The 24,646-nt window shown below is 46.0% G+C and overlaps 1 protein-coding gene across 3 annotated transcripts in view; it reads left to right on the top strand.

Annotated features, from left to right (window-relative positions):
* The window catches only part of cdh13 (cadherin 13, H-cadherin (heart)), a 1,126,050-nt gene that overhangs the window by 756,461 nt on the left and 344,943 nt on the right, over positions 1-24,646 (top strand). For all 3 annotated transcript variants that reach the window (XM_038806328.1, XM_038806329.1, XM_038806331.1), the window contains one exon: positions 22,509-22,687. In XM_038806328.1, coding sequence (XP_038662256.1) covers positions 22,509-22,687 — 179 coding nt within the window. The remainder of the gene's footprint in view (positions 1-22,508; positions 22,688-24,646) is intronic.

Raw genomic sequence — 24,646 nt, 5'->3', positions numbered from 1 at the left:
AAGATTTACTTTGTCCATTGACAAAGATAAATAAACTGAGGCATTATATTCTGGTGTAGAATTACTTTCATGCATACACAGGACCCGAGACCTAAATATGAACATTCTGTGTTTCCAATACTCATTTATACATTTACAACAGATGGATTACGTGGTTAGATAAAATAATGGATGATAATTAAGAATTCGTTGGTACTTTGAATTTCAAATCACCTTAAAAAAAGACAAAAATGAATTTAAATCCTCTTTAAGAAGCCAACATTGAATCATTAGCTCTTCATTCTCTACACAGAGCATGTTATTCTCTGTAATTTGCAGTGAAATAAAAACCCGTTATCGTTGCAGTTCGACCATGTGTATCACTTCCGATTAAATTACTTCAATCAGCAATACTCTCACCTCCAGTGATATTAATTAATTTTGGAAGCCTGCCCTCAATTCTTGCCTGCCATGAAGCCACCATTGGCAAATTAATAAAGAGCGTTAGAAATAATGGACTAGCTATGCCCTGAGGAACTCCACCTCTGTGTATCAGATTGAATAGGACAGGCCGAGATTTGTTTCAAGGATGAAACATGTCTCAGATTTGACGTGGCATTGATTGACTGCTTGATTTTGACATTCACAATCTGTAACATCACTTCCATCCTGAGATGGGTTACTGCATTGCAACGTACTCCACCCATGTGTTATATACAAAATAGATATTTATATTCCTGTAATTCGCAGCAGAAAAAAAACCTCCTTCCAATAATATGCACCAGATAGCTTTAGGGCATGCTTTACTATTGGTTTGCTGTTCATTCATCTAAAGATTTACTGCAGGCAGCCCATCGCCCACGTTCGTTGACATACTGGCAAATCATAATTGAACACTTTTTTAAAGCATGGTTTTCTTGACCTTGAGATAGTCTGGAGCAGTTGCTGAGTTAACAGAATGAGACGCCAAACAGCTGCCAGCCGAGAGAAGCTTGCTATGGAATTAATAATTAACCTTATGACTTATTTAAACCAGCTCCCTTGAGGGAAGATCTCTCAGCACTGGCCTTAAAGGGTCAGGTCAGGTTAGCAGCTAATGTCTTTCACAGCTTTGACTCTGTGAACCAGCAGCAGAAACAAATCAAAAGCCAATATTAATTGTGGTGGGCATTAGCTTTGTTTGAATATGATTATTTGAATTGGCTCGGTGGCCAGAATTTAACCAGCTCTCTTCAGGCGGCAGGAGTTGTGGTCACATGGTGGCAGAAGGCAGCAAGAGGGAAGCCCAAGGTCTTCCGACTACCAAGGAATATTGGGAAAAGCCGGAATGGCAGCAGCTCGGCCTCAAGCTGACTGGAGGCAGTTTGCAAATTCAGATAATAGGTCGACCGGTGTACGAACAATGATTTTATACCCACATCAGCTCTTTACTATCCTCGGAATGGCACTCATCCACAGTGGCAGGTAGATCAAGGCACCATCCTAGCGACCTCCTCCTTGTGGACAGGGAGGAGGGGGTTGGGGGTCTTCCTTCCTGGGGAATGGACAGGGAGAAGGGGGGAGTCTTCCTTCCTAGGGAATGTTTGTCCCACAAAGGAGTCCCTGCAGTTCCGACGTCAATGCTGAAGGTTTCACCCTCCAGCATTCTTACTTTTGGTCATCTTGCAATGGAAAGTTGTCCTGTCTGAGAACAGGATCAGACTCACTAAAATGTCATCCAAGTTTGAATATTCATGAAGGGACGGAGGCAGAAAATAGGAACCTACCGCCAATTAGCTTAACATCTGTCACAGGAAATTTGTGAGAAGCTAAAGACATTACAACAGGGCACTTGGAAACATTTCAAGTTAATCAGGCAGAGTCAACATGGTTTTGTGAAAGGGACATCATGTTTATCAATTTATTGGAATTATTCGAAGAGATAACATGTTCTGCGGACAAAGTGGAACTGGTGGATGTACTTTGGCATTTAATAAGGTGCCACCTCAAAAGGTCAGTGTGAAAAATAAAAGCTTATGGGTAGCATATTGGCATAGATAGAAGATTGGCTAGCTAACAGGAAACAGTGGGTAGGCGGAAAATAATATTTTTATGATCGAAAAACACGGAACAGGAGTAGGCCATTCAGCCCCTCGAGCCTACTCCACCGTTTGATGAAATCATGGCTGATCTGATAGCAACCTCACATCTGCATCCCTCCTGCCCCTTGTGAGCTAACACCTCCCTTGCTCACCAGAAATCTCTGCTTTAAAAATATTCAAAGACTGAAAAATTCTGGTTCACAAGGTATAATGCATGGTGTGCCACAGTGATCAATGTTGGGGCCTCAGATTTTTACAATTTATATAAATGATTTGGACGCAAGGACCTAAGGTATGGTTGCTAAAATTGTTGATGACTCAAAGATAGAGAGGAAAATAAGATGTGACAGGGACAGAAGGTAACTACAAAGGGATTTAAACAGGTTAAGAGAGTGGGCAAAGATTTGGCAAAAGGAGTATAAAGTGGGAAATGTAAAATTGACCATTTTTGCCAATAAAATAAAAAAAGAAACATGTTCTCTAAACGATGAGAGATTGCATAGGGGAACGAGGTGACCCGACGCATGAATCATCAAAGTTTAGTATGCAGGTACAGCAAGTAGTTGGGAAAGCTCGCAGAATGTTATCAATCTTGCGAAGGGTATTTAATACCAAAGAAGCAAGTTTATGCTTCAGTTCGATTGGGCATTAGTGAGGCCACTTCTGGGGTAATGTATACCAGTATAATGTACACAGTATAATGTATACAGCATAATGTATACAGTCTTCTTATCCATGAAAGGATGAAAATGCATTGGAAGTAGTTCAGAGAAGGTTTACGAGATTAATACCTGGAATGTTGGGGTTGTCTTATGAGGAAGGTTAGACAGGCTAGGGTTGTATTTGCTGGAGCTTCGAAGAGTAAAAGGTGACTTGATTGAAACACACAAGATTCTGAGGGGTCTTGACAAGATGGACGAGGAGAGGGTGTTTGCTTTTGTGGGAGAATCCAGAACTAGGAGCCACTGTTTAAAAACAACAGGCCACCCATTTAAAACAGAGATGAAGAGAAATGTTTTCTCTTGTATGGCACAGCAGGTCAGTAAATATACCCCACAGTGCTCTGGTTCTTAGAGTGTCCTCTGAGGGTGGCAGCAAATTGGCTCTCCACATCTGGTCTTGTCCACACTCTGTCATCTTCGAGATCTTACCAACTATCGCCACTCGCACAGTCTTCAGTGTTTTCTGAAATCTGATTTGCTCCTTCGACGTTACCCTCGATTGTTTCCTGCAATCCTTTAGCAAGGTCCCTTTTCAGAATTTATTCATCTCTTTTTAATTTATAACTGCTGTATTTCAAAAGAAAACTCATGCTATCTTTCTTCCTCTATTTACCATCTTCCAATTTCCACAGCAGCCACTTCAAACCAACTCTTTCTTTGCGTAAAGTAAAATTTTTATGTGAGTTCTCCTGACGTCCTCGGTTTATCAACATATCAAACCACTTGTTTCACACCTTTCTTATTGATGTTTTTACTCGACATGCTCCCTGTCTCCAATTCCATTAAACCAGTCACACCCCCATAAACTTGTTTTCCAGTATGCGCAATATGACAGTGATATTCCAAAAACAATCATTATTAAAATTACTTTTTCCTGACATCCTTAGAGTTATGAGCCTCTGGAACTATCTTCCTCAATGTACGGTGGGTGCAGAGTCTTTGAATATTTTTAAGGCAGTGATAGACTGATTCTTGTTCAGCAAGGTGGAAAAAGGTTATCGGGGGTAGATTAGATTTAGATTTATTGTCACGTATACCGAGGTGCAGTGAAAAGTACTGTTCTGTGTACAGTCTAGGCATGAAAAAACATAGGACATACAATAAATACACAAAATTAAATACATAGACATAGACATCGGTGAAGTATACAGAATGTAGTGCTACACAGTAGAGAAGTTGTGTGGAGAGATCAGTTCAGTCCATAAGAAGGTCATTCGGGTGGTAACAGTGGAGAAGAAGCTGTTTTTGAATCTGCTAGTGCGTGTTGCAGACTTTTGTATCTCCTACCCGATAGAAGAGTTTGGAAGAGAGAATAACCCTGGTGGGAGGAGTCTTTGATTATGCTGCCCACTTTCCCAAGGCAGCGGGATATGTAGACAGAGTCAATGGATGGGAGATGGGTTTGCATTTTGGGCTGGGCTGTGTTCACGACTCTCTGTAGTTTCCTACAGTCTTGGGCTGAGCAGTTGCCATACCAGGCTGTAATGCAGCCAGATAGGATGCTTTCTATGGTTCATTTGCAAAAATTGGTAAGAGTCAATGTGGACATGCCGAATTTCCTTAGTTTCCTGAGGAAGTTTAGGTGCTGTTGTGCTTTCTTTGTGGTAGCGTTTGCCTGGGAGCAATGATGGCTACTCATCTCCCCAGCTCCCCATAGAAGCCCTTCCGTCAGGTTCACATTTTTCAAAAGGATTACTAATTGGCGTCTGCATGACTACTTGCTGCTGAGGCCGCTGAGTGACGGGAAGCCGCACGAAATGGGACGGCTCTTGTTAATTGTATGGAAAGAGGGCTCAAGTGGTCATAATTGGTTTCTCACCATGCTATGGCTATTTGGCGGCTGGCTCAGTTCTCATTTTCTCGTTCCTCTCCCGCTATTCACCGGCCTCATTTCGCTCGGGCAAGAGCGCAACGAGGCCAGAGAATTGTGTCCATGGACGAATCCATTGACTCCAACTGTCCACAGAGGAGCTCTTCCTTTACCTTGGATCAGCATTGCATGACCTTGTTAACCCGATTCTCCCACCAGGTAGGTTGGAATTACAATCGGTCAACATTGATCTTATTGAATGACGAAGCAGACTCGAAGGGGCAAGTCGTTTACTCCATCTTCTAACTTGTATATTTGTATGTAAACAACGAGCATTCACCATTGAATCTAACCCAAGAATAATGGCAATTTGGAACGTATTCTGTGTGGACAAGCTACTTGCCAGCATGGAACTGCAGGCCAATATACAGTCAATGCTTCAGCAGGAGGTTGAAAGAGAAATGATGCACATTGCCCCGCTAAATGAATTCACTACATGTCTAAAATTAGAAGATTGATCATGCTACATTGAGGCTAAATTGCAGGAAGGGATGATGATAATATAGCTTTACAGCAAGATTTAATTTTCACTCCATCCATCAGTGTCCAATGTGATACTTTGCTGCAAAATTATTTCATTCAGCAGTGCCATGCTGACCTATGTTCAGCCAGGTGAATCTTCAAATCATAACCTGAATGGCTTTTCATTACACTGCTATGATTGTGGCTCAGATGCACAGAGAGAAATAGATGTTTGGTATTTAAAGTGGCGATACTGGCAACTCCTGCCAGAGAGGGATAGATATGCTGGAATTTTGGGGGTTCCGAACTAATTTTAATGTTCAAAGAAATGTTCTTTGAATTTTCAGAGCAGTGAACTTAGTCACAGGTGAACTTATAATAATAATATTTATTGTCACAAGTAGGGTTACATTAACACTGCAATGAAGTTATTGTGAAAAGCTCTTAGTCTCCACACTGCGGCACCTGTACAGCGAGGGAGAATTCAGAATGTCCAATTCACCTAAAAGTGCATCTTTCGGGACTTGTGGGAGGAAACGCACTTGGGGAGAACGTGTAGACTACATACAGACAGTGCCCCAAGCCGGGAATCGAACCTGGAACCCTGATGCTGCAAAGCAACAGTGCTAACTACTGTGCGAACATGCTGCCCACTTACAATATGACTCATGATTGCTCAATAGCATTAATGTCATACATCAAGACTCTAATAGGATATAGCGTGAATAGAACAGGATATGATACTGCATCTGTTTCTGTTTTATTTTGATGTATCCAGTTGAAGTAAAATGGTGAAATCTATTATGTTAATATGATAACGCACACTATTTCTCTATATTTGTTTACATAAATCCTCCTTCATTAATCTTCCTAGTACCAAGCTTAAAAGTGACCAAGTTAACTAATTTATTTCTGTACACATTAAGGGGGTAACTGTTATAATCCCAAAGAGGTGCCGGGATCAGGACCATACAGTTTTCCATGACATTCCCTGACAGTGAACTTCCCCATTAAAGGGGCAGGGCTTCCCCTTTACAAGGAGAGCCCCAACTCACATAAAAACCCCAAATTGGGTTCAGGTCAGGGAGAGAGACCCTTAGCAGAGTGGAGGAGTATGGGATTTATGTTGCAACAAAACCTATTTGTTAATTTCTTCTTATCGCCGATGTGTTCTGCTTACTGTGGAATCAACAGTAACATCAACAAGATATTCTTTTGGTTTTTTGCATGGAGGCAAAGTAATATAATTATACTGGATTATTTTCTTGCTGAATATGTGGTTGAAGTAATGGCTACCAGTGTAGGGATGAAAAAAGCCAAGGATTCGCTGGAGACTGGAGTCAGAGGAAGAGAGATATGAGGGCACGGGGAGTTCTATGACTGGAGGAAGTTAAAAAGGTACAGGCGAATAAAGCCTGGGGAGGCCATGGTGTAGTGACCCAGGGTAATGATCTGGGGACCCGGTATCCCACCATGGCAGATCGTGCAATTGAAACTAAAAATAAATATCTGGAAGTAAAAGTCTGATGATGACCATGAAATCGTTGCCAGTTGTCGTAAAACCCATCTGATTCACTGACGTTCTTTCCGGATGGAAATCTGCCATCCTTACCTGGTCTGGCCTACATGTGACTCCAGACTCACAGCATTGTGGTTGACTCTTAAATGCCCTCTGAAATGTCCCAGCAAGCCACTCAGTTGTATTCAACAGCTATAAAAACTCATAAAAGGAATGAAATCGGATGGACAACCCAACTAGGTACCAGAAACGACAATGGAAAATCCAGCTCTGTCGACCCTGTTAAGTCCTCCTAACCAACGTCTGGGGCTTGTGCCAAAGTTGGTAAAGCTGTCTCACAGACAGGGAGATAGGGCAGAGGAATAGGCCTGGCTAGTGTCCTGTTTCAGAGGGTCGGTGCAGACCCGTTGGCCGAATGATCTCTTTCTAGGGATGGAACGGTGGCACAGTGGTTAGCGCTGCTGCCTCACAGCCCCAGGGTCCCAGGTTCAATTCTGGCCTTGGGTGACTGTAGAGTTTGCACTTTCTCCCGGTGTCTGCATGGGTTTCCTCCGGGTGCTCTGGTTTCCTCCCACAATCCAAAGATGTGCAGGTTCGGTGGATTGGCCATGCTAAATTGCCCCTTTGTGTCCAAAAGGTTAGGTAGGGTTACTGGGTTACAGGCATAGGGTGGAGTCATTGGCTTAAGTAGGGTGCTCTTTCCAAGGGCTGGTGCAGGCTCAGTGGGCTGAATGGCCTCTCCTGCACTGTAAATTCTATGATAAGACAGCAGTAAACAGTCAGAAGGGAGTTGCCCTGGATGTATTCAACATCGTCTCTGGACCCCAAGGCTTCAGGTTAAACATGGGCAAGGAAACCTCCTGCTGATTACCACATACTGTCCACCCTCAGCTGATGAATCCGTACTCCTCCATGTTGAACACCACTTGGAGGAAGCACTGAGGGTGAAAGGAGCACAGAATATACTCTTGAGTGGGGGACTTCAATGTCCATCATCAAGAGTTGCTCGGTAGTACCACCACAGACCGAGCTGACCATGTCCATAAAGGACTTAGCTGCCTGACCGGGCAGCAGCAGGTAATGAGGGGACCAACATGAGGGATAAACACACTTGACCTCATCCTCGCCAACCTGCCTGCTGCAGGTACATCTGCCCATGACAGTATCGGCAGAAGTGATGCACAGTTCGTTGTGAGGACAAAGTACCATCTTCACATTGAGGATACTCTCCATCGTGTTGTGTGGCACTACCACCGTGTAAAATGTGATAGACGTTGAACAGATCTAGCAACTCAAAACTGGGTATTCATGAGGCACTGTGCACATTAGCAGCAGCAGAATTGTACTTAACCACAATCTGCAAACTAATGGAGCAGCATATCCTCTACTCTACCATAACCACCAAGCCAGGGGATCAACCCTAGTTCAATGAAGAGTGCAGGAGAGCATGCCACGAGGAACACCAGGCATACTTAAAAATGAGGTGTCAACCTGGTGAAGCTACAACATAAGACTACTTGTGCGCCAAACAGCATAAGCAGCAAGTAATAGACAGAGCTAAGTGATTCCACAACAAACGCATCAGATCTAAGCTCTGCAGTCCTGCCATCCATCCACCACCAGTGAATGGTGGTGGACAATGAAGGAACTCACCGGGGGAGGAGGCTCCACAAATATCCCCATCCTCAATGATAGAGGCGCCCAGCACATCTGTGCAAAAGACAAGGGTGAAGCATTTGCAACAATCTTCAGCCAGAAGTGCCGAGTGGATGATCCATCTCGGTCTCCTCCGAAGATCCCCAGCATCACAGATGTCAGTCTTCAGTCAATACGGTTCACTCCATATGATACCATGAAATGGCCGAAGGCATCGGACACTGCAAAGGCTATGGGTCCTGACCATATTCCTGCAACAATATTGAAGATTTGTGCTCCAGAACTGGCCACACCCCTGGCCAAGCTGTTCCAGTACAGCTACAACACTGGCATCTACCTGGTAATGTGGAAAATATTCCAGGTGTATCCTGTACACAAGAAACAGGACAAATCCAACCCAGCCAATTCCCGCCCTGTCAGTCTATTCGCCATTCATTTTCATTTCATTTCATTTCATTCATTTTCAATCATTAGCAAAGTGACGGAAGGAGTCATCAACAGTGCTATAAAGCAGCACTTACTCAGTAATAACCTGCTCACGCACACACACTTTGTGTTCTGCCAGGGTCACTCAGCACCCGACCTCATTACAGCCTTGGTTCAAACATGGACAAAAGGGTTGAATGCCAGAGGTGAGGGCAGAGTGACTGCCCTGACATCAAGGCAGCATTTGACCGAATATGGCATCAAGGAGACCGAGCTAAACTGGAGTCAGTGGGAATCAGGGTGAAAATTCTCCGCTGGTTGGCTTCATACCTTTTTTTTTCTTTTTTTTTAAATTTTAGAGTGCCCAATTAATATTTTCCAATTAAGGGGCAATTTAGCGTGGCCAATCCACCTAACCTGCACATCTTTGGGTTGTGGGGGTGAAACCCACGCAGACACGGGGAGAATGTGCAAACTCCACATGGACAGTGACCCAGAGCCGGGATCGAACCTGGGACCTCGGCGCCATGAGGCAGCAGGGCTAACCCACTGCGCCACCGTGCTGCCCTCGGTTGGCTTCATACCTGGCACAAAGGAAGATGGTTGTTGTGGTTGGAGGTCAATCTTCTCAACTCCAGGACATCACTGCAGGAGTTTCTCAGCCCAACCATATTCAGCTGCTTCATCTATGACCTCCTTTCCATCATAAGGTCAGCAATGGGGATGTTCACAGATGACTGCACAATGCAGGTCAAAGGCAAGGAATCCTACAGTGAATAACATCAGCACCTGATGCCCCCCCCCCCCTTCTCCTCCCCAAGCCTGACCACAATCTACATGGCACAAGTCAGGAGTATAATGGAATACTCTCCACTTGCCTGGATGAGTGAAGCTCCAACAACACTCAAGAATCTCAACACCATCCAGGACAAAGCAACCTGTTTGATTACTACCCCTTCCGCAAACAATTAATAAGTCCTCAATCACCGAGTGGGGGAAGGATTCCCGAGGAATTCAGGAATAGCCAGGAATTTCCACGCGCTCCCGTGGCATATTACGCAGTAGCAGAGGCGGTCCGCCATTGGATGGCAGAATCTTCTGGTCCCACCGCCGTCTGTGGGGTTTTCATTTGCCTGCACTCCCCACTGCCGGTAAACCTATGGGAGGTGGGGGGGGGGGGGGGGGGGGGGCTGTCGGTGGGACCGGAAGATGCCGCCGGTGAGAAAGGCCGGAAAACACCCGGCAATATACCATGATATGAAATGATATTGTCTTCATCCCGGGGAACATGGACGGGGGATTTCAGAGCTGGCACAGGGTGGGCATCAGGCAGCTGAAGGATCTGTTTGTAGATGGGAGGTTTGCGAGCCTGAGAGAGCTGGAGGAGAAATTCGGGCTCCCCCCGGGAAACGTGTTCCGACATTTGCAGGTGAAGGCATTTGCTAGCCGCCAGGTGGAAGGGTTCCCCTTGCTCCCCAGCAGGGGGGCGAGCGATAGGGTGCTCTCGGGGGTCTGGGTCGGAGGGGGGAGGATATCGGACATATACAAAGTAATGCAGGAGGCTGAGGAGGCATCAGTAGAGGAGCTGAAAGCCAAGTGGGAGGGGGAGCTGGGTGAGCAGATAGAGGATGGGACTTGGGCTGATGCCCTGGAGAGGGTTAATTCTTCCTCCTCGTGTGCGAGGCTTAGCCTCATTCAATTTAAGGTGCTACATAGAGCCCATATGACGGGGACAAGGATGCGTCGGTTCTTTGGGGGTGAGGACAGATGTGTCAGGTGTTCGGGAAGTCCAGCGAACCATGTCCATATGTTTTGGGCATGTCCGGCACTGGAGGAGTTCTGGAAGGGGGTGGCAAGGACGGTGTCGAGGGTGGTGGGATCCAGGGTCAAACCAGGATGGGGACTAGCGATCTTTGGGGTTGGGGTGGAGCCGGGGGTACAGGAGGCGAGAGAGGCCGGAATATTGGCCTTTGCGTCCCTAGTTGCGCGAAGAAGGATACTGATACAGTGGAAGGACGCGAGGCCTCCAAGCGTGGAAACTTGGATTAATGACATGGCAAGCTTTATCCAGTTGGAAAGGGTCAAATTCGCCCTGAGAGGGTCGGTACAAGGGTTCTTCAGGCGGTGGCAGCCTTTCCTCGACTTTTTGGCTCAAAGATAGGGCGCAGAGGTCGCAGCAGCAGCAACCCGGGGGGGGGGGGGGGGGGAGGAGGGGGGGGTGGCAACAACGGGTGTGGTGGGTTATTTAAGGTTGAAATGCGGGCAAATTTGTTCGCAGTTCATGTTTGATGTTAATTGTTGCTTTGTTTGTTTTTTTGGGGGGGGGGAGGGGAGGGAGGGACAACGCGTGCGGGGGGTCGGGCGGGGGGGATATCTGTTAAGAGGGAATATTGTGTAATAGTCTATGGTTAGGGGGGGTAAATATTTTCATGTAAAAAATCTCTTCAATAAAAATTATTTAAAAAAAAAAAAAAATGAAATGATATTGTCCGTCCGGCTAGTTTTCAGCTTTTCTGCCTTCAATTTAAATGTGATTTATATGGTGGAGAAAAAGTTCAGAGGTGTCATCATTCAGAGCAAATGAATCTTTTTCTTCTCAACATTTCCAGATCAAATAAATAGTTTCTCATCTTCGAAATTAATTCCCTTTTTTTCTCATCCCTTTGACATGATGAATCGGGAGGCATACAGGAAGAAGGGTAAAATTAGGTGGACAACATGTTTAACATAATGGGAAAAAAATGAGGAAATGAAAGCTCATGGGCTGAAGGCATGATCAATGATGGGGGAAAGTTTGGGGGCAACTTCAATTAATTTCTCGGCAGATGAGATGTGAAATTTAATAGAATGAAGCTAAAGCATTAAAAAAAAAATCAAGCTTGAGTGTTTGAAAAATAATGGGATTGATTGTGAAACTGTTGTGTGACTACAACCTTGCTTTAACCCAGCACACTGACGTAAATAGGCCCTAAGGTCAATAATACTCATTATGCAAACAAGTACAGAAGTTGCATTTGTGATTTTGTGATTGGGGTGAAAGGTGTTTATCTCATTTAGATCAGGAAATCGGCACCTTTTATCTGATTCATGTCGGTTCCAATTCTGAGCTTAGGCTGTGCCAATATTTGGATATGCAAAAGATTCAAAATATCACAATCCAATTTGAATCCCTTTTTAATGTGAAAATGTGGCATGGAACACATGGAGGGCCAAACAAACAGAAAATACTGCACAATTTCAGCAGGTCTGAAAGCATTTGGGGACAGAACAGGGAGCTGACGTTTCGAGTCTGGATGACTCTTTGACAAAGGTAGAGAGAACTGGAAATAGGGTCAGTTTTCTGCTGCAGTGGTGCGGGTTCTGATAGTGGCTGAAGAAGGGTACTGATAGTGGCACATAAAGAGATTAAAATGTGTGAACAGCAGACATGAAGGAAGATATTTACTAGCTAATCCCTCCTGAGGAATAGGGATATTTTGAAATTGATGGCAATTGTTTCCTGGCAACAGCAGCAGATCGGAGTGACTGATGGTCAGTAGTGAGTGTGTTTCTACACCGGGACCCCCATAGCGGGATCTACGAGGCCCATATCTTGAGACCACATTATTGGTGACATTGTGTTACAACAAAGCCCTTTACAAAAATGCTGAGCCAGGAGACAGAATAATAAAATGAAGGCACTCAATTCAAATAAATGAAATTGTGTTTCTTCTGGTACCAGAAATGTAAATGGGGTGGGATTTTGTGATCCTGAGGCTAAGTGTTGACGCCGTCGGAAACGCTGTTGCGTTTCTCGACGGCGTCAACACGGCCTCAGGATCAGCAATTCTGCTCCCTACAGGGGGCCAGCATGGCTCTGGAGCGATTCACGGCGTTCAGCTGCTGATCCCGGCGTGAACTGGGCGCCGCGGGATCCACGCATGCGCAGTGGCACCAGCGCCAACGCGCACATGGGCAGTGGATTCCTTCAACGCGCCGGCCCCGATGCAACATGGCGCAGGACTACAGGGGCCGCCGTGGAAGAAAAGAGGCCGCCAGCCAGAAAGGCCAGCTCGCCGATCGGTGGGCCCCGATCGCGGGCCAGGCCACATCGGAGGCGCCCTTCCACCCCCGCACCCCACAGGCCGCCCCCGACCCTACCACGCCGAGTTCCCGCCGGCTGAGAGCAGGTGTGGACAGCGTCGGCGGGACTCAGCGTTTGTACGACGGGCCCATCGCGGGCCGAGAATCGGCAGGCCGGCCACGTAGAGCAGCCCCCCGACCAGCGCCGAGCCAACCACGCTGGCGCCAATGGCGGCGACGTGTGCCGGCATGGCGTGATTCGCGCCGATCACGGGGATTCTCCGGCCCGACCCCGAGCTGAGAGAATCCCGCCCTTGACATCCATTATTATTAAACAGGTAGACACATGTTGAGGAAAATCAGCAATTTTTAAGTGTTCACGTTTACTCCTTGCTTCTGCCTGTGCTGGATGTCGGATGTTCTGAAGTTGGGTCATACTTAAAATATCATAATACATATGGCCGTAACACTGCTACACGACAGCAGTTGATGTTCTGTTCCCTTCCAACCATGCATCACACCGATTTGTTTAGTCAGTGAATGACTGCACGATCAAATGGCTCCGTCTCAGTGCCATCATCATCATCATCTTAAATTTTGCAAAATTTGCATAAAGCAAATACACAGGCCAGTATTTGCTCCTCTGTTATCCTCTTGTCAGTAGCTTTGTGGGCATTGGTGCTCTTTTTAATGATGTTGGTACCTAATTTACCTCCAAGTACAGTCCTGGCGTTGTTTAGGTCCTGCACATTGAATCTACGACAGTTCACAACTCTCGCTTTCATGTATTTTTTCTTCAGTGAAGCCTTCAAAATCACACGCTGTCACTGTTGGTTTCTGTTTGGAGGGCATGTCTTTAGAAATTTTTGATACTGTTCATTAACACTTCTTGCCAGCATGGCTGCACATGTAGATTCTCTCTTCCATGCTGAGTTACTTCAGGCAAGTTGTCAAGTTATCCTCATTATCCAACATTCTTTCGATCAGTTCCCTTCATAATTATATTTGCAGGTCGATAAGATGCCTTGGTCAAATGGTTGAATGTTTGAGGTTGTGTTGTTGGGTAGGTAGATGCATTTGATGTTCCCATTTTGTATTATCAGGTGTTCTGGGGCTTGATGTGTAGGGTAGGTGTCAAGTGGCTATTGCTTTCCTCAGCAGTTTGTTCTGTCTGAGATGTTTTTCAGCCGTTTGGGAAAAGTTCATGGCGAAACCAGACTTGGAAGATTGATGAAGAAATCGAAGCTTTGGTATTCCCTGACGATTGGTATGGTAGTGATTTGAGGTTGGATGATGGAAGCAACATAGTTTGCTGAAGAAGAGAGGAGTCAGTTTGTGTCGATCAATATTTTCTTGCAGCAACATCCTGCTGTCAGCCTTATCTTTATCTGTTCAGAACCATAGAATTTCTATGGTTTGAAGAGGCCATTCAGGACATCGCATCTGCACCGACCCTCTGAAAGAGTACTCTGCCTCTGCTCACTCCTCTGCCCTGTCCCCGTAATTCCATAACCCCACATAACCTGCACATCTTTGGACCCTAAGGGACAATTTTAACATGTTCCATCAACCTATACTGTACATCTTTGGATTGTGGGAGGAAACCGGAGCACCCAGGGGAATCTCACGCAGACATGAGGAGAAACTGCAGACTCCACACAGACAGTCACCAAGGCAGGAATTGAACCCGGGACCCTGGCACTGTAAGGCAACACTGCTAACCACAATGTCACCGTGCCGCCCCTGGAAATTTTGTTGGTTCCATTTCTTGTTGGTAGAGACTTCAGTGGTAACCGGGCCGTCTCATTGCAGTTATAGGGGTAAGTCTTCTGGTTCCAAACACCACAGAAACCATCGACGTGGGGTTGGCGGGGCATGGGGGGGGGGGGGGGGGGGGGGGGGGGGATGAGTGGTATGTCGGATCATTTAAAAATCCATTGACCTCTAGTGGGAATTTTCAGTTTCAGGGTAGGCACGACCAGGAAATCCTGTCCGTGGACGCGTTCTTCAGTGTATCCCTCCCAGTGTAAAATCTCCCTCAGTTCTGTTTTTGGAATTCAGTGTGGTTGTGGCTGACTGCTCCAAGGACTGTTCTCTTATAGTCATTTGTGGAATGCTGGGCTGGTTTGTGAATCCTGTGTCATGCCCGGTAAAGGCACATCACCTTTGTGTTTTTAAATATGGTCTGCATTCAGTGTATAATTGTCTGATTTTAGAAATTGACATTTAAAGGCTGGTAAGGTGACTGCCAAAGGTGAGGTTTCTTTTGCACTTTTTGCACGGACACACAATGAACTGACTCCAGAAAATTCCTGATTGAATGAGCTGGGTCCGCTGCTCCCCCCTCCCCCCCTCCCCCACCCCAAAATTCGCAAACCATCTGTGGAATTCACACCTCTTGGGCGAAATCCACCGAAGACCTTCGTGACGCCCTTGACCGGCGGGCAAAAACGGCGCTGGTGACTCCGGCGTCAGGGCCCGCTTATAAGCCCTAAATCTCCCGTCCTGAAAGGGCCAGCAGCGGAGTGACGCTGTACGCGTCAGTTTCACCCGCTGCGGAAGTGGCGCGTCGGTTGACGTCGGGCGACATCATCAACGCCGCCCGGCGTTGGAGGAGGGTAGGGGTGGGGAGGGGGGTAATGGTGGAAGGGAGGGGGGTAGGGGTGTAGGGGTGGAGGGGTGGGGGGGGTGGGGGGGTAGGGGTGTGGGGGGTGGGGGGGTAGGGGGTGGGGGGGTCGGGGTAGGGGTAGGGGGGTGGGGGTAGGGGTAGGGGTTGAAGTAGGGGGGTAGGGGTAGGGGGGTAGGGGTAGGGGTAGGGGGCAGCGGCGTGCAGAGGGGGGGGCGACGGTGCGTTGGCCCCGGGCATCCATTGGATGGGGGCATCAGCAGATCTTCCTCAAGGCTCCCCTTCCTCCCAGCTGCCTTGTCTTTGTTTGAGAGAGAGAGAGAGAGAGGGAGATTGTGGGGACAGACAGAGAGAGAGAGACAGAGAGAGGGAGTCCAGTCCGTCCTCTGGCTGAGAGCAGGGCTTTGGTGAGTATATTGCAATCTGCCTAAACCCAGGAATATTGCCTGGTTAGAATGCAGAGGGAAATGCTGGGATCCCGGGGTGGGAGATGTGTCTGGATTTGTCTATTTCTGCTTCAGCCTCTGCGATTTCAGGTCAGTTTCACAACAACAGGAAAAACGCGCGGAGAGAGAGGGAAAAACTTTTGGCAAAGTTTCTGGGTTCTGCCTTTATAATTCACAGCGCAGAAAGGGTTCTGCGCTGTGAATTATCAAGGCACCTTTTCTAATCCTGGGGAGAAACAACCTTTTGAAGAGTCTGAGGAAATAAGAAGGAATTTGGATTAATTCTGCCTCCCCACCCCCTGGGCCTCTTTCTCCACCCTCCCCCTTTTCCTCCCACCCCCTTTCTCCTCTCTCTCTCTCACATTCTCTTCATCCAGCCCTTTGTTCCAGAGCTATGTGATCCCCCTGTGCACTGGCACAGATTTACAGTGCGGTTTAGGTTCTGTGTTTACCCCAGGTGTGGATTCTAACCAGGCAATATTCCTGGGTTTAGGCAGATTGCAATATACTCACCAAAGCCCTGCTCTCAGCCAGAGGACGGACTGGACTCCCTCTCTCTGTCTCTCTCTCTCTGTCTGTCCCCACAATCTCCCTCTCTCTCTCTCTCTCTCTCAAACAAAGACAAGGCAGCTGGGAAGAAGGGGAGCCTTGAGGAAGATCTGCTGATGCCCCCATCCAATGGATGCCCGGGGTCAACGCACCGTCGCCCCCCCCCCCCCCCTCTGCACGCCGCTGCCCCCTACCCCTACTCCCCTACCCCTCCCCCCTACCTCAACCCCTACCCCTACCCCGACCCCCATACCCCCCTACCTCTACCCCCACCCCCCCCCACCCCTACCCCCACCCACCACTACCCCCCTCCCCCCACCCCTACCCCTCCCGCACCACCACCCCTACCCCTCCCCCCCCCCCCCCGCCCCCCCGCACTCGATATAGGTAACTGAACGGCGTCAACCATCATCAATGGTTGACGCCGTTATAAACCTACTTCGGCCCATCCGGGCCGGTGAATAAAAAAGCTTAAAAAAACAATGGCATCCCGCCGGCGCCAGCTGTTTTCCGAGGCGGCCAGCGGGATTTGAAGAACGCCGTTTTATGGCGGGTGGGTGAATCTTTAACATGGCGGGAGCGGCAATATCGGCGCCGCCGGCTGATTCTCCGACCCTGTGTGGGGTTGGAGAATTTCGCCCCTTGTTTGTGGACTCAAACAATACTCAAAACTTGTGCGGCGGGATTCTCCACCCTGCCACATTTCTGTCTCAACCCGCCGGTGGGATTCTCTGTTACATCGTCTGTTCAATGTGATTTCCCGTTGTGGGGCAGCATCACGCCGTTGGGAAACTCCTGGGCTGTCAGCAAAATGGAGAATCCCGATGGCGGAGAATCCTGCCCAAGGATTCTCAAACTCACTGTCTCTGGGTGGAAACATAACAAGAGAGTTGTGGAGGAATCAGTTCATCATACGTAGGCATGAATGGCCACCATCTGTACCTCATTGTGTAGCAATGGCTTCTAACTCCAATTTCTGGAGGAAGTTAGAGCTATTGGTCATGTGGTCACATGCCCCAAACTGGCCACAGGTAGTGAATCGTATTCCCAATAACTAGGCAGAAACCAGTCAGTCTGAAACAACACAGCAAGAAATATCAGCAGCAACAAAGGAAGCAACATCTATGCCTTAAGACTGGAGACTGAAATATCCAAGCCTGATCTTTTTCAACTCCATTAGTACAGCAAACCAACACCCTAGTCATAAGACTGCAAGCAACTAAATTTGTGATCTGCTGAAAAGGCACCTCTACAGGGGTGCTCCGCAGTGAATTTGTTATACAACTTTGGTGATTGAACTCATCTAGCTACATTCCAAGAATGAAAAAAGAATCTTCCTCACCAGGCATGTGCCAAGATGAGCCATTCACATGAGCTGTGAGTTCCTTTGCTTGTAACTTATAAAAGTGCGCTATCCTCTTTAACTGTATTTTTCTCGAGTATGTGTATGAGTAGTGAGTGAGTGACATAGCATTAGACTTTCAGGGTAAACACATGAAAAAACATTTGCTGGTTATTCAAATTGATCATACTGTGAGCGGTGAACAAACACTCATATCACCCTTTTCAAAAACACTCTGCTACAGACAGTAAGGAAAGGCAACAGGGGTTTCAGATCTCTCTTATCCCTGTCCGTAATATTTGCTAACCTTCCTTTGCTAGCTTCAAACTCTCCAGGGGTACTGGTATTGCCACTAATTTGGTGGCAACACCTATTAACCTGATCATGAAAAATATGAGCAGACACATATACGTCTTTGACTTTCTGCTGGGTGAACCAGAGGTCTAAGGCCTCATCGAGAGGAATGCTGTCAGCATTTTGAGCTTTCCTCCTTGCGTGGCTTCCTTCACTCATTCCCATCAACACCTTCCTCAACTTCTATTCAACTTTATTAAACTACCCATGAAATGTTGATTCAGTGATCCCAATCTTTGTGACGTGGAAACTTGTGCAGCGCCTTGCTTGACCTGGGCGCCAATTTTCAGCTTCTCGCCAATGGTGCAAGAGTTTCCCCTCTGTGATTCAGTATACATGATTGATTGTTGATTGTTGTACAGAGAAAATTTGCACTTTCCTACTTCTGAATCATTTGTGGATGAATGCTGTGAAATACATTATGAAATGATAAATTTTCATGTAAGTTTTGGGGTCCATGATGGAAGTGTCATGCTGAGTTACTCCCTATTGTACACTGTGCTGTGCAGCAATCCCAGTGAGTTTGAATGTGGGGACTTCTGGTGGTGTAATATAGGGGGAAGATGTGCATGAGATGGTTCCCACTGGTAACTGTACCTTTTGCCCCTTTTCTTGGTGTCATGGGTTGTTTATTCCTTGGAAACGCAGGATAGTTATTGGAATAGAGGAATTGTTACTGAAATGTCCAAAAAATCCAGGGAAACGAAAGCTTGGGACAGATACTCGTCGATGGAGTCTAAGGCCTCTCTTAGAGGTTAACAGCAAGTAAAATGGCTCTGTGGTTAACAGCAAGTAAACAGTTTCTGTTTCTCCATCCACTCCACTAACGGCAGAGGTTCTCTCTCATACCATGGCGAAAGAATTTGAGAAGCACCGACAAATTGTGTCAGAGGATCTCAAAAGATCAATTGGAGAGGCCTTGGCCCCCCTTCGAGTGGCTCTGGGGGAAATTAATGAGATTGTTGAGGTCCAGGGAGCCAGGATCAAGAGTACGGAGGTGGCCTAATCGGACCACGGCGATCAGATTGCTGTGCTGGAATATGAACTGACTTTGGTGGCCAAAACAAATAAATTGCTAAGAGCCAAGGTGAACGCCCTAGAGAACACGTCCAGGAGGCAAAAAAATCTGGATTGGTGGGCTGCTGGAGGGGGTGTGAGGGTCTACCCCCACACAATACTTCTCTGGCATGTTTTGCAAAATGGTGGGTGAGGGTGGATACAGGTCTGAGTTGGATCGAGCCCATCCCACACTTTGGCCGAAACCTCATCCTTATTTTGTCTGGACTATGGTTTGTCTTATTCGAGTAGTAGCTTGCACAGAATCGGAAGGACTTGTGAATCCCTGATCCCGCATCCCATTTCACTTCAACATGTGCGCAATCTCTGTACCTTAGAAGTGCAATGTTCCCTTGCCCATTACAAAACCTTCTCCTTTGCCTTAAAGCTCTGGAATCTCACCATCACCGCAACGTGGACCCAAGAGAGGTGGGACCTAACCTGTCTGATAGGTCCCACTCCTCAAGAGATTAGGTTATCCTTTTTAAAAATGTCGTTGCAGCCCTCCCTGGATCGTTGGCAAAACCCTCCCACCCAAATTACAGGCAAGGGCCCCAATGTGCCATTGAATGGCACGGAAACCTCGATCCTGGGTAAAAGATTTTCGAAATGACATTGAACGGCACATGGGGTTCGCTCTGAGAGGCGATGGGAATCCCTCCAGTTTTCCCGCTGCCGGGAGCAATAGTCTCCAATCAGGAGAATCACTCGCATTGTCTCAAATACACTCCATGAACTCATCTTCCAGGCTATCTTTGCCAATCTGATTTGTCCAATCTACATGAGGATGAAAATCGCCCATGATTATTGCAGTGCCTTTCTTCCAAGCCTCTATTAGTCCTTCCTGTATTCTCTGTACTACTATATGGTTACTGTTAGCGGGCATCTGACTTTGGCCTTACCTGGTGGTGCACTCTTAGATTTATACACTCTATCCCATTCTGCCACGCTCTTGTTATCACTGCCCATATCGTTACCCTGCTCTATTGCTTTGTCCTTTCTCTTTTATTTACATCTCCCCTCACATGATCCATGCCCCCCCAACAATTTAACCAAAATCCTTATCTATCGCCCTAGTTATATGGCTTGCGAGAACACAGATTTTTTTCCTCCATTTCTTGCATGAATTAAATCCAAAATTATTCAAAAAGTGGACATCTTAAGAACATTGTGTACTCATAACTTTACCAGAATGAGCTGATGCTGAAAAGAAAAACAGAGCAATTATTTTCAGAATATAAAATTGGCGGGGTTTTGTTCTGTTGAAATTACAATGCAGAGAGTTAAAGGAAAGCTGCAGCTCTACTTCATGAGAAGTATTGTGTTCCAAGCATTTTTCATCGTCTGTTCAACTGGTAACAATCCTGGATGAAGAAGTGTTTGTCTAGTCTTTGTGGTATCCGCCTTGGCTCGATTGGTCGCGCTCTCAACTCTGGGTCACAAGGTCCTTGGTTCAAGTCCCATTGGTAGAGCTTGAGCATGTAAATCAAAAGTGACTCCTCCTCGGTGCATTATCAAGAGAGTGCTGCACTGAAGGAGGTGCCTGTTACCGATGTAAAAGCACCATGTGGCCCCATGTAAAAGCACTATTTCAACAGAGAGCAGGTGACTGATGCTCAGTATCCTAGCCGTTATCTATCCATCAATTAACATCACAAAATAAATTGCTGGTCATTATCACATTGACTTGTAGGAGTTTGCTGCATGCAAATTGGTTACTGTGCTCTTACATTACAACAGTGACTACACTTCAAAAAGTAGTTCATTGTCTATAAAGTGCTTTGAAATATCTGGTGGTCATGACACAAATCTTTTTCTTTACTTCAGAGAATTTTGAAACTGAATTCTGAGATCACATGGGATTCCTTGAAGCCACTGTCATAGGATGTTAAATCCTGATATAATTGCATCAAGGAACAAGACCTTTGTGATTTCTTTGGTACAATATGACCTGAATGAAGAACTGTAATAAATCTACCTGACCTACATCAGAACACTGGGTCAAAGTAAGATCAAACCTCACAAGTCTGACATTTATGGAAATGTTAAGTTAATATTTCTTCTGAAAACTGATATGACCTTTTTCTGCTTTTTTCCACTCTCACTGTATTACCGCCTCGTGAAAAATGAATTGAACTTCAACCTTTCTGCACCTCCTTATTTTTCTCCCTTTCTCTTCTGAAGGTGCAGACTTGTGCTTCAGTGTGGTCTCATGCCCTTTTACAATTCAACCAATGGTCATTCAGTAAGCCCGAGACTCGATAATGAGCTCCAACAAGCTGTTCAAACATTGCCATCGAAGCTGAGCTCAATTCTGCCCTCATTCAATGCACACAAATATGCTACGTAGGTGTCGTACTGCACAGAATCATAACCAGAATTGTGGACTGTCTGCCGGCATGTTGTTATACATCTGAGAACTGTGATTTTTTTTCTTTTGGCCACAACAGAGATAATGGGCACAATTCCCCGCCCCCCAAAAAAATGACTTAAGTGTCATTTTCAAAGGGTTTGTGGGGTGATTCCTGGCGATCCAGACTAATATTCACCCACACCTGTGGCCCGATCTAACCATATCGGAACAGAGTCCCAAAGCAGGCGTGTTTAGCAGCGTGTTTCCCTGCGCTCGCAGTGCCGAGAAACATCCTGCTATTTAATGTCCGTCGGGTTAGATATGGGACCTCAGTGAGGGGGAACATACACCTGAGGCCGCACTCAGCCCTGTTTTCTGTGCTGAGGAGCTCTGCTCCTGGCCGGGAATCCCAAAATCGGGACATGCTTTCCATTTTATAAAGGACTCCTGGGTCATCGCGACAAGCTGAAAGTCCAGGCCTTTGTCTAAATTTGTCGCTCATTACCAATTATTTCCTAATCGATTGCTGATACTCCCAAGCTAGCCAGCATTCATTGCCCATCTTTAATTGCCCTTTGAACTGAATGATCTGCTAGAACATTTCAGAGGGTAGTTAAGCGTCAACCACATCAAACAGCAGATTTTCTTCCCTAAAGGACATGAGTGAACCATATGGGTTTTATATGCCAATTGACCTTTAACTTCAGATTTTGCTAAATTAAAATTTTGCCTTGTGACTTGATGGGATTTGAACCCAGGCCCCAAGAACATTACCCTGGGTTTCTGGATTACGAATCCAGTGACATTACCACGACACCGGTAATATTTGCACCCAGTCTTCAGTGCTAACAATACAGCTACTGATATTGTTGGACACAACACAGAGGCAGGGCAGGGGCCGAGTAGGAAACTATCAGGAGAGCACACACTGACATTTATGTTTGCTGCTGCGGAAAGTAAAAAATAAAGAAGTGATATAAACTGTCATTATAACTCTCATTCTAGGAACTACTGTCATGCGCATGACAGCTTACGATGCAGATGATCCCAATACAGACAACGCAGTTCTGCGCTACAGCATCACTAAACAGACGCCAGCGACACCGTCTCCGAACATGTTCTACATAGATCCAGAGAAAGGGGACATTGTCACTGTGGTGCCACCTTCAATCTTGGACCGGGAGGTGAGTGAAAGGTGTATTGGTTGTTGTGTTCAATGGTTCAACGCAAAGCCCATTTCCAGGGCACATTGCATAATCAGAGAACCATAATCATGAGTATCGCTGCTCATGTTGGTCCAATGTTTTTGAAATATATGCATAAATAATTGTTGTGGTGGACAAAGTTTCATTGCAGTATGAATTCAGCATTATAATTTATGTCAAGAGTAACCTCCCAATTGTTTTGTTTGGAATGCTGGTTGTATTTATCTTCATATCACCCTCCTTCAGCTAAGAGGATAGTATGATGCAGGAAGTTAATCTCTATATGATGTTGCTCCTGGCAAGTTGACAGAATGTGCATTATTAGATTGGACCAATTCTGTCTGCCTAATCTTTTAACTGTGAGATGCTGCATCACCCATTTGCAACCATTCCAAGCATTGTCATAAGCCTCGAGTGGAAGACTACCAAGTCCACATGTCAGAAATAGCTGCAGATTCTAAGGCTCCATACCTTTGTTTTCAGTTCCACACCCCTCAGAATTCATCGTTTCAGGCTGAATCAGTACACTCACAACCTTTTGCATTTTATTCAACCCTGTGCTGAGTTCCTGATCCAATTTCCTTTCTATTACAAAGATTACATGCTTTCACCTTAGTAATGTTGCTGACCTCCAACGAACCTCCGTCTATCTACTGCTGAGACCTTGACCTCCAACCTTGATTGGTCCCATATTCTTTTGACTGATCTCCTGTCCCCCATGCTCTGTCGCTAGCCTCCTCCAGTCCTACTGTTCCACTGAACTCTCTGTTCCTCCAAGTCTTTTGTTTAGTGCATCCTTCATCATTGTGCCAACCTGGACTTTCAACCATCGAGAACCTGGATTTCTTTTCTTTTCCTCCTTTAAAGGTCCTCAATATTGATATCTTTAAACAAGTTTTATAGGGCCTGTACGTATATATACTTCTTCACCTTGGAAGTTATTACTTTGGTAATGCCTCTGTGAACTCCTTTGTGTTGTGCTTTCGATTTTAAAAGAGAGTTGATGTGATCTGCAGACCTCATTCCACATTGCTCATTCTTTTGTGAACAGTTCCTATTAACATCAATTTCTGATATTAAAAAAGAAACAGTTCAAATGTTGACACATTACTCAAAAGAGCCCATTCCAGTATGTGAAAAGGCATTTATTTAGTGTTCGACAGCACTTGCTATAATACATCAAAAGTGCTACAGCCCCTGATATGTAGATTAGTATTTACACCTTCACTGACAGACAAATCATATTAATATCCTTTCCGTATGAATGCTTTATATGATTCTTGAAAATTGTCTCAAAGATAGTTTCTCTTACACATAATTTCAAGTATTATACAAAGGCAATGTGCGCCCCAGTATTTTAACAGCAACTGATGATATTTGCCAGAGGAAAATAATGTGTCATGTTCCAATATATTGATAAATTCACTAAGTTATTGAAAACATTGAAATAATCTATAAATAGCTAAGGCATAGTTAGTCATTTTGAGAAAAGATGCACTCATTTTATTAACACAGCTCCTGTTGACTGTAAACATTCACAAGATATGCATTTCTAAGATCTCAAACATTTCTGTCAGAAATGTTAAGCGGGATTTAATGAAATAGGAACAAAGTCCCATAGCCAGCACGTTTAGCTGCATGTTTCCTGGCAGTCACAATGCTGAGAAACGCAATGCTATAAAACAGCACACACATTAAATAGGGAGCCTCAGCAGGGAATGTGTGGCCAAGGCACATAACCCCGTTTTGTGCACTAAGGAGCTCCGCTCGCCGGATCTCCTCAGCGTAGCAAGAAATCAGGACAACATTTTAAAATACCATCCCGATCTCTGGAGGCCTGAAGTGATTCCCGATTTACCCTCCCCCGCCAAGCTTCAACGCACTATGGGAGGGTCTCCTGGCACCCCCACATCAACACCCGCGCAAAGCACCCTGGGC

This window comes from Scyliorhinus canicula, chromosome 9 (assembly GCF_902713615.1).
Source record: "Scyliorhinus canicula chromosome 9, sScyCan1.1, whole genome shotgun sequence".
NCBI lineage: Eukaryota > Metazoa > Chordata > Chondrichthyes > Carcharhiniformes > Scyliorhinidae > Scyliorhinus > Scyliorhinus canicula.
The sequence above is the reverse complement of the archived record's forward strand: the minus strand, read 5'-3'. Positions and strand labels throughout refer to the sequence as shown.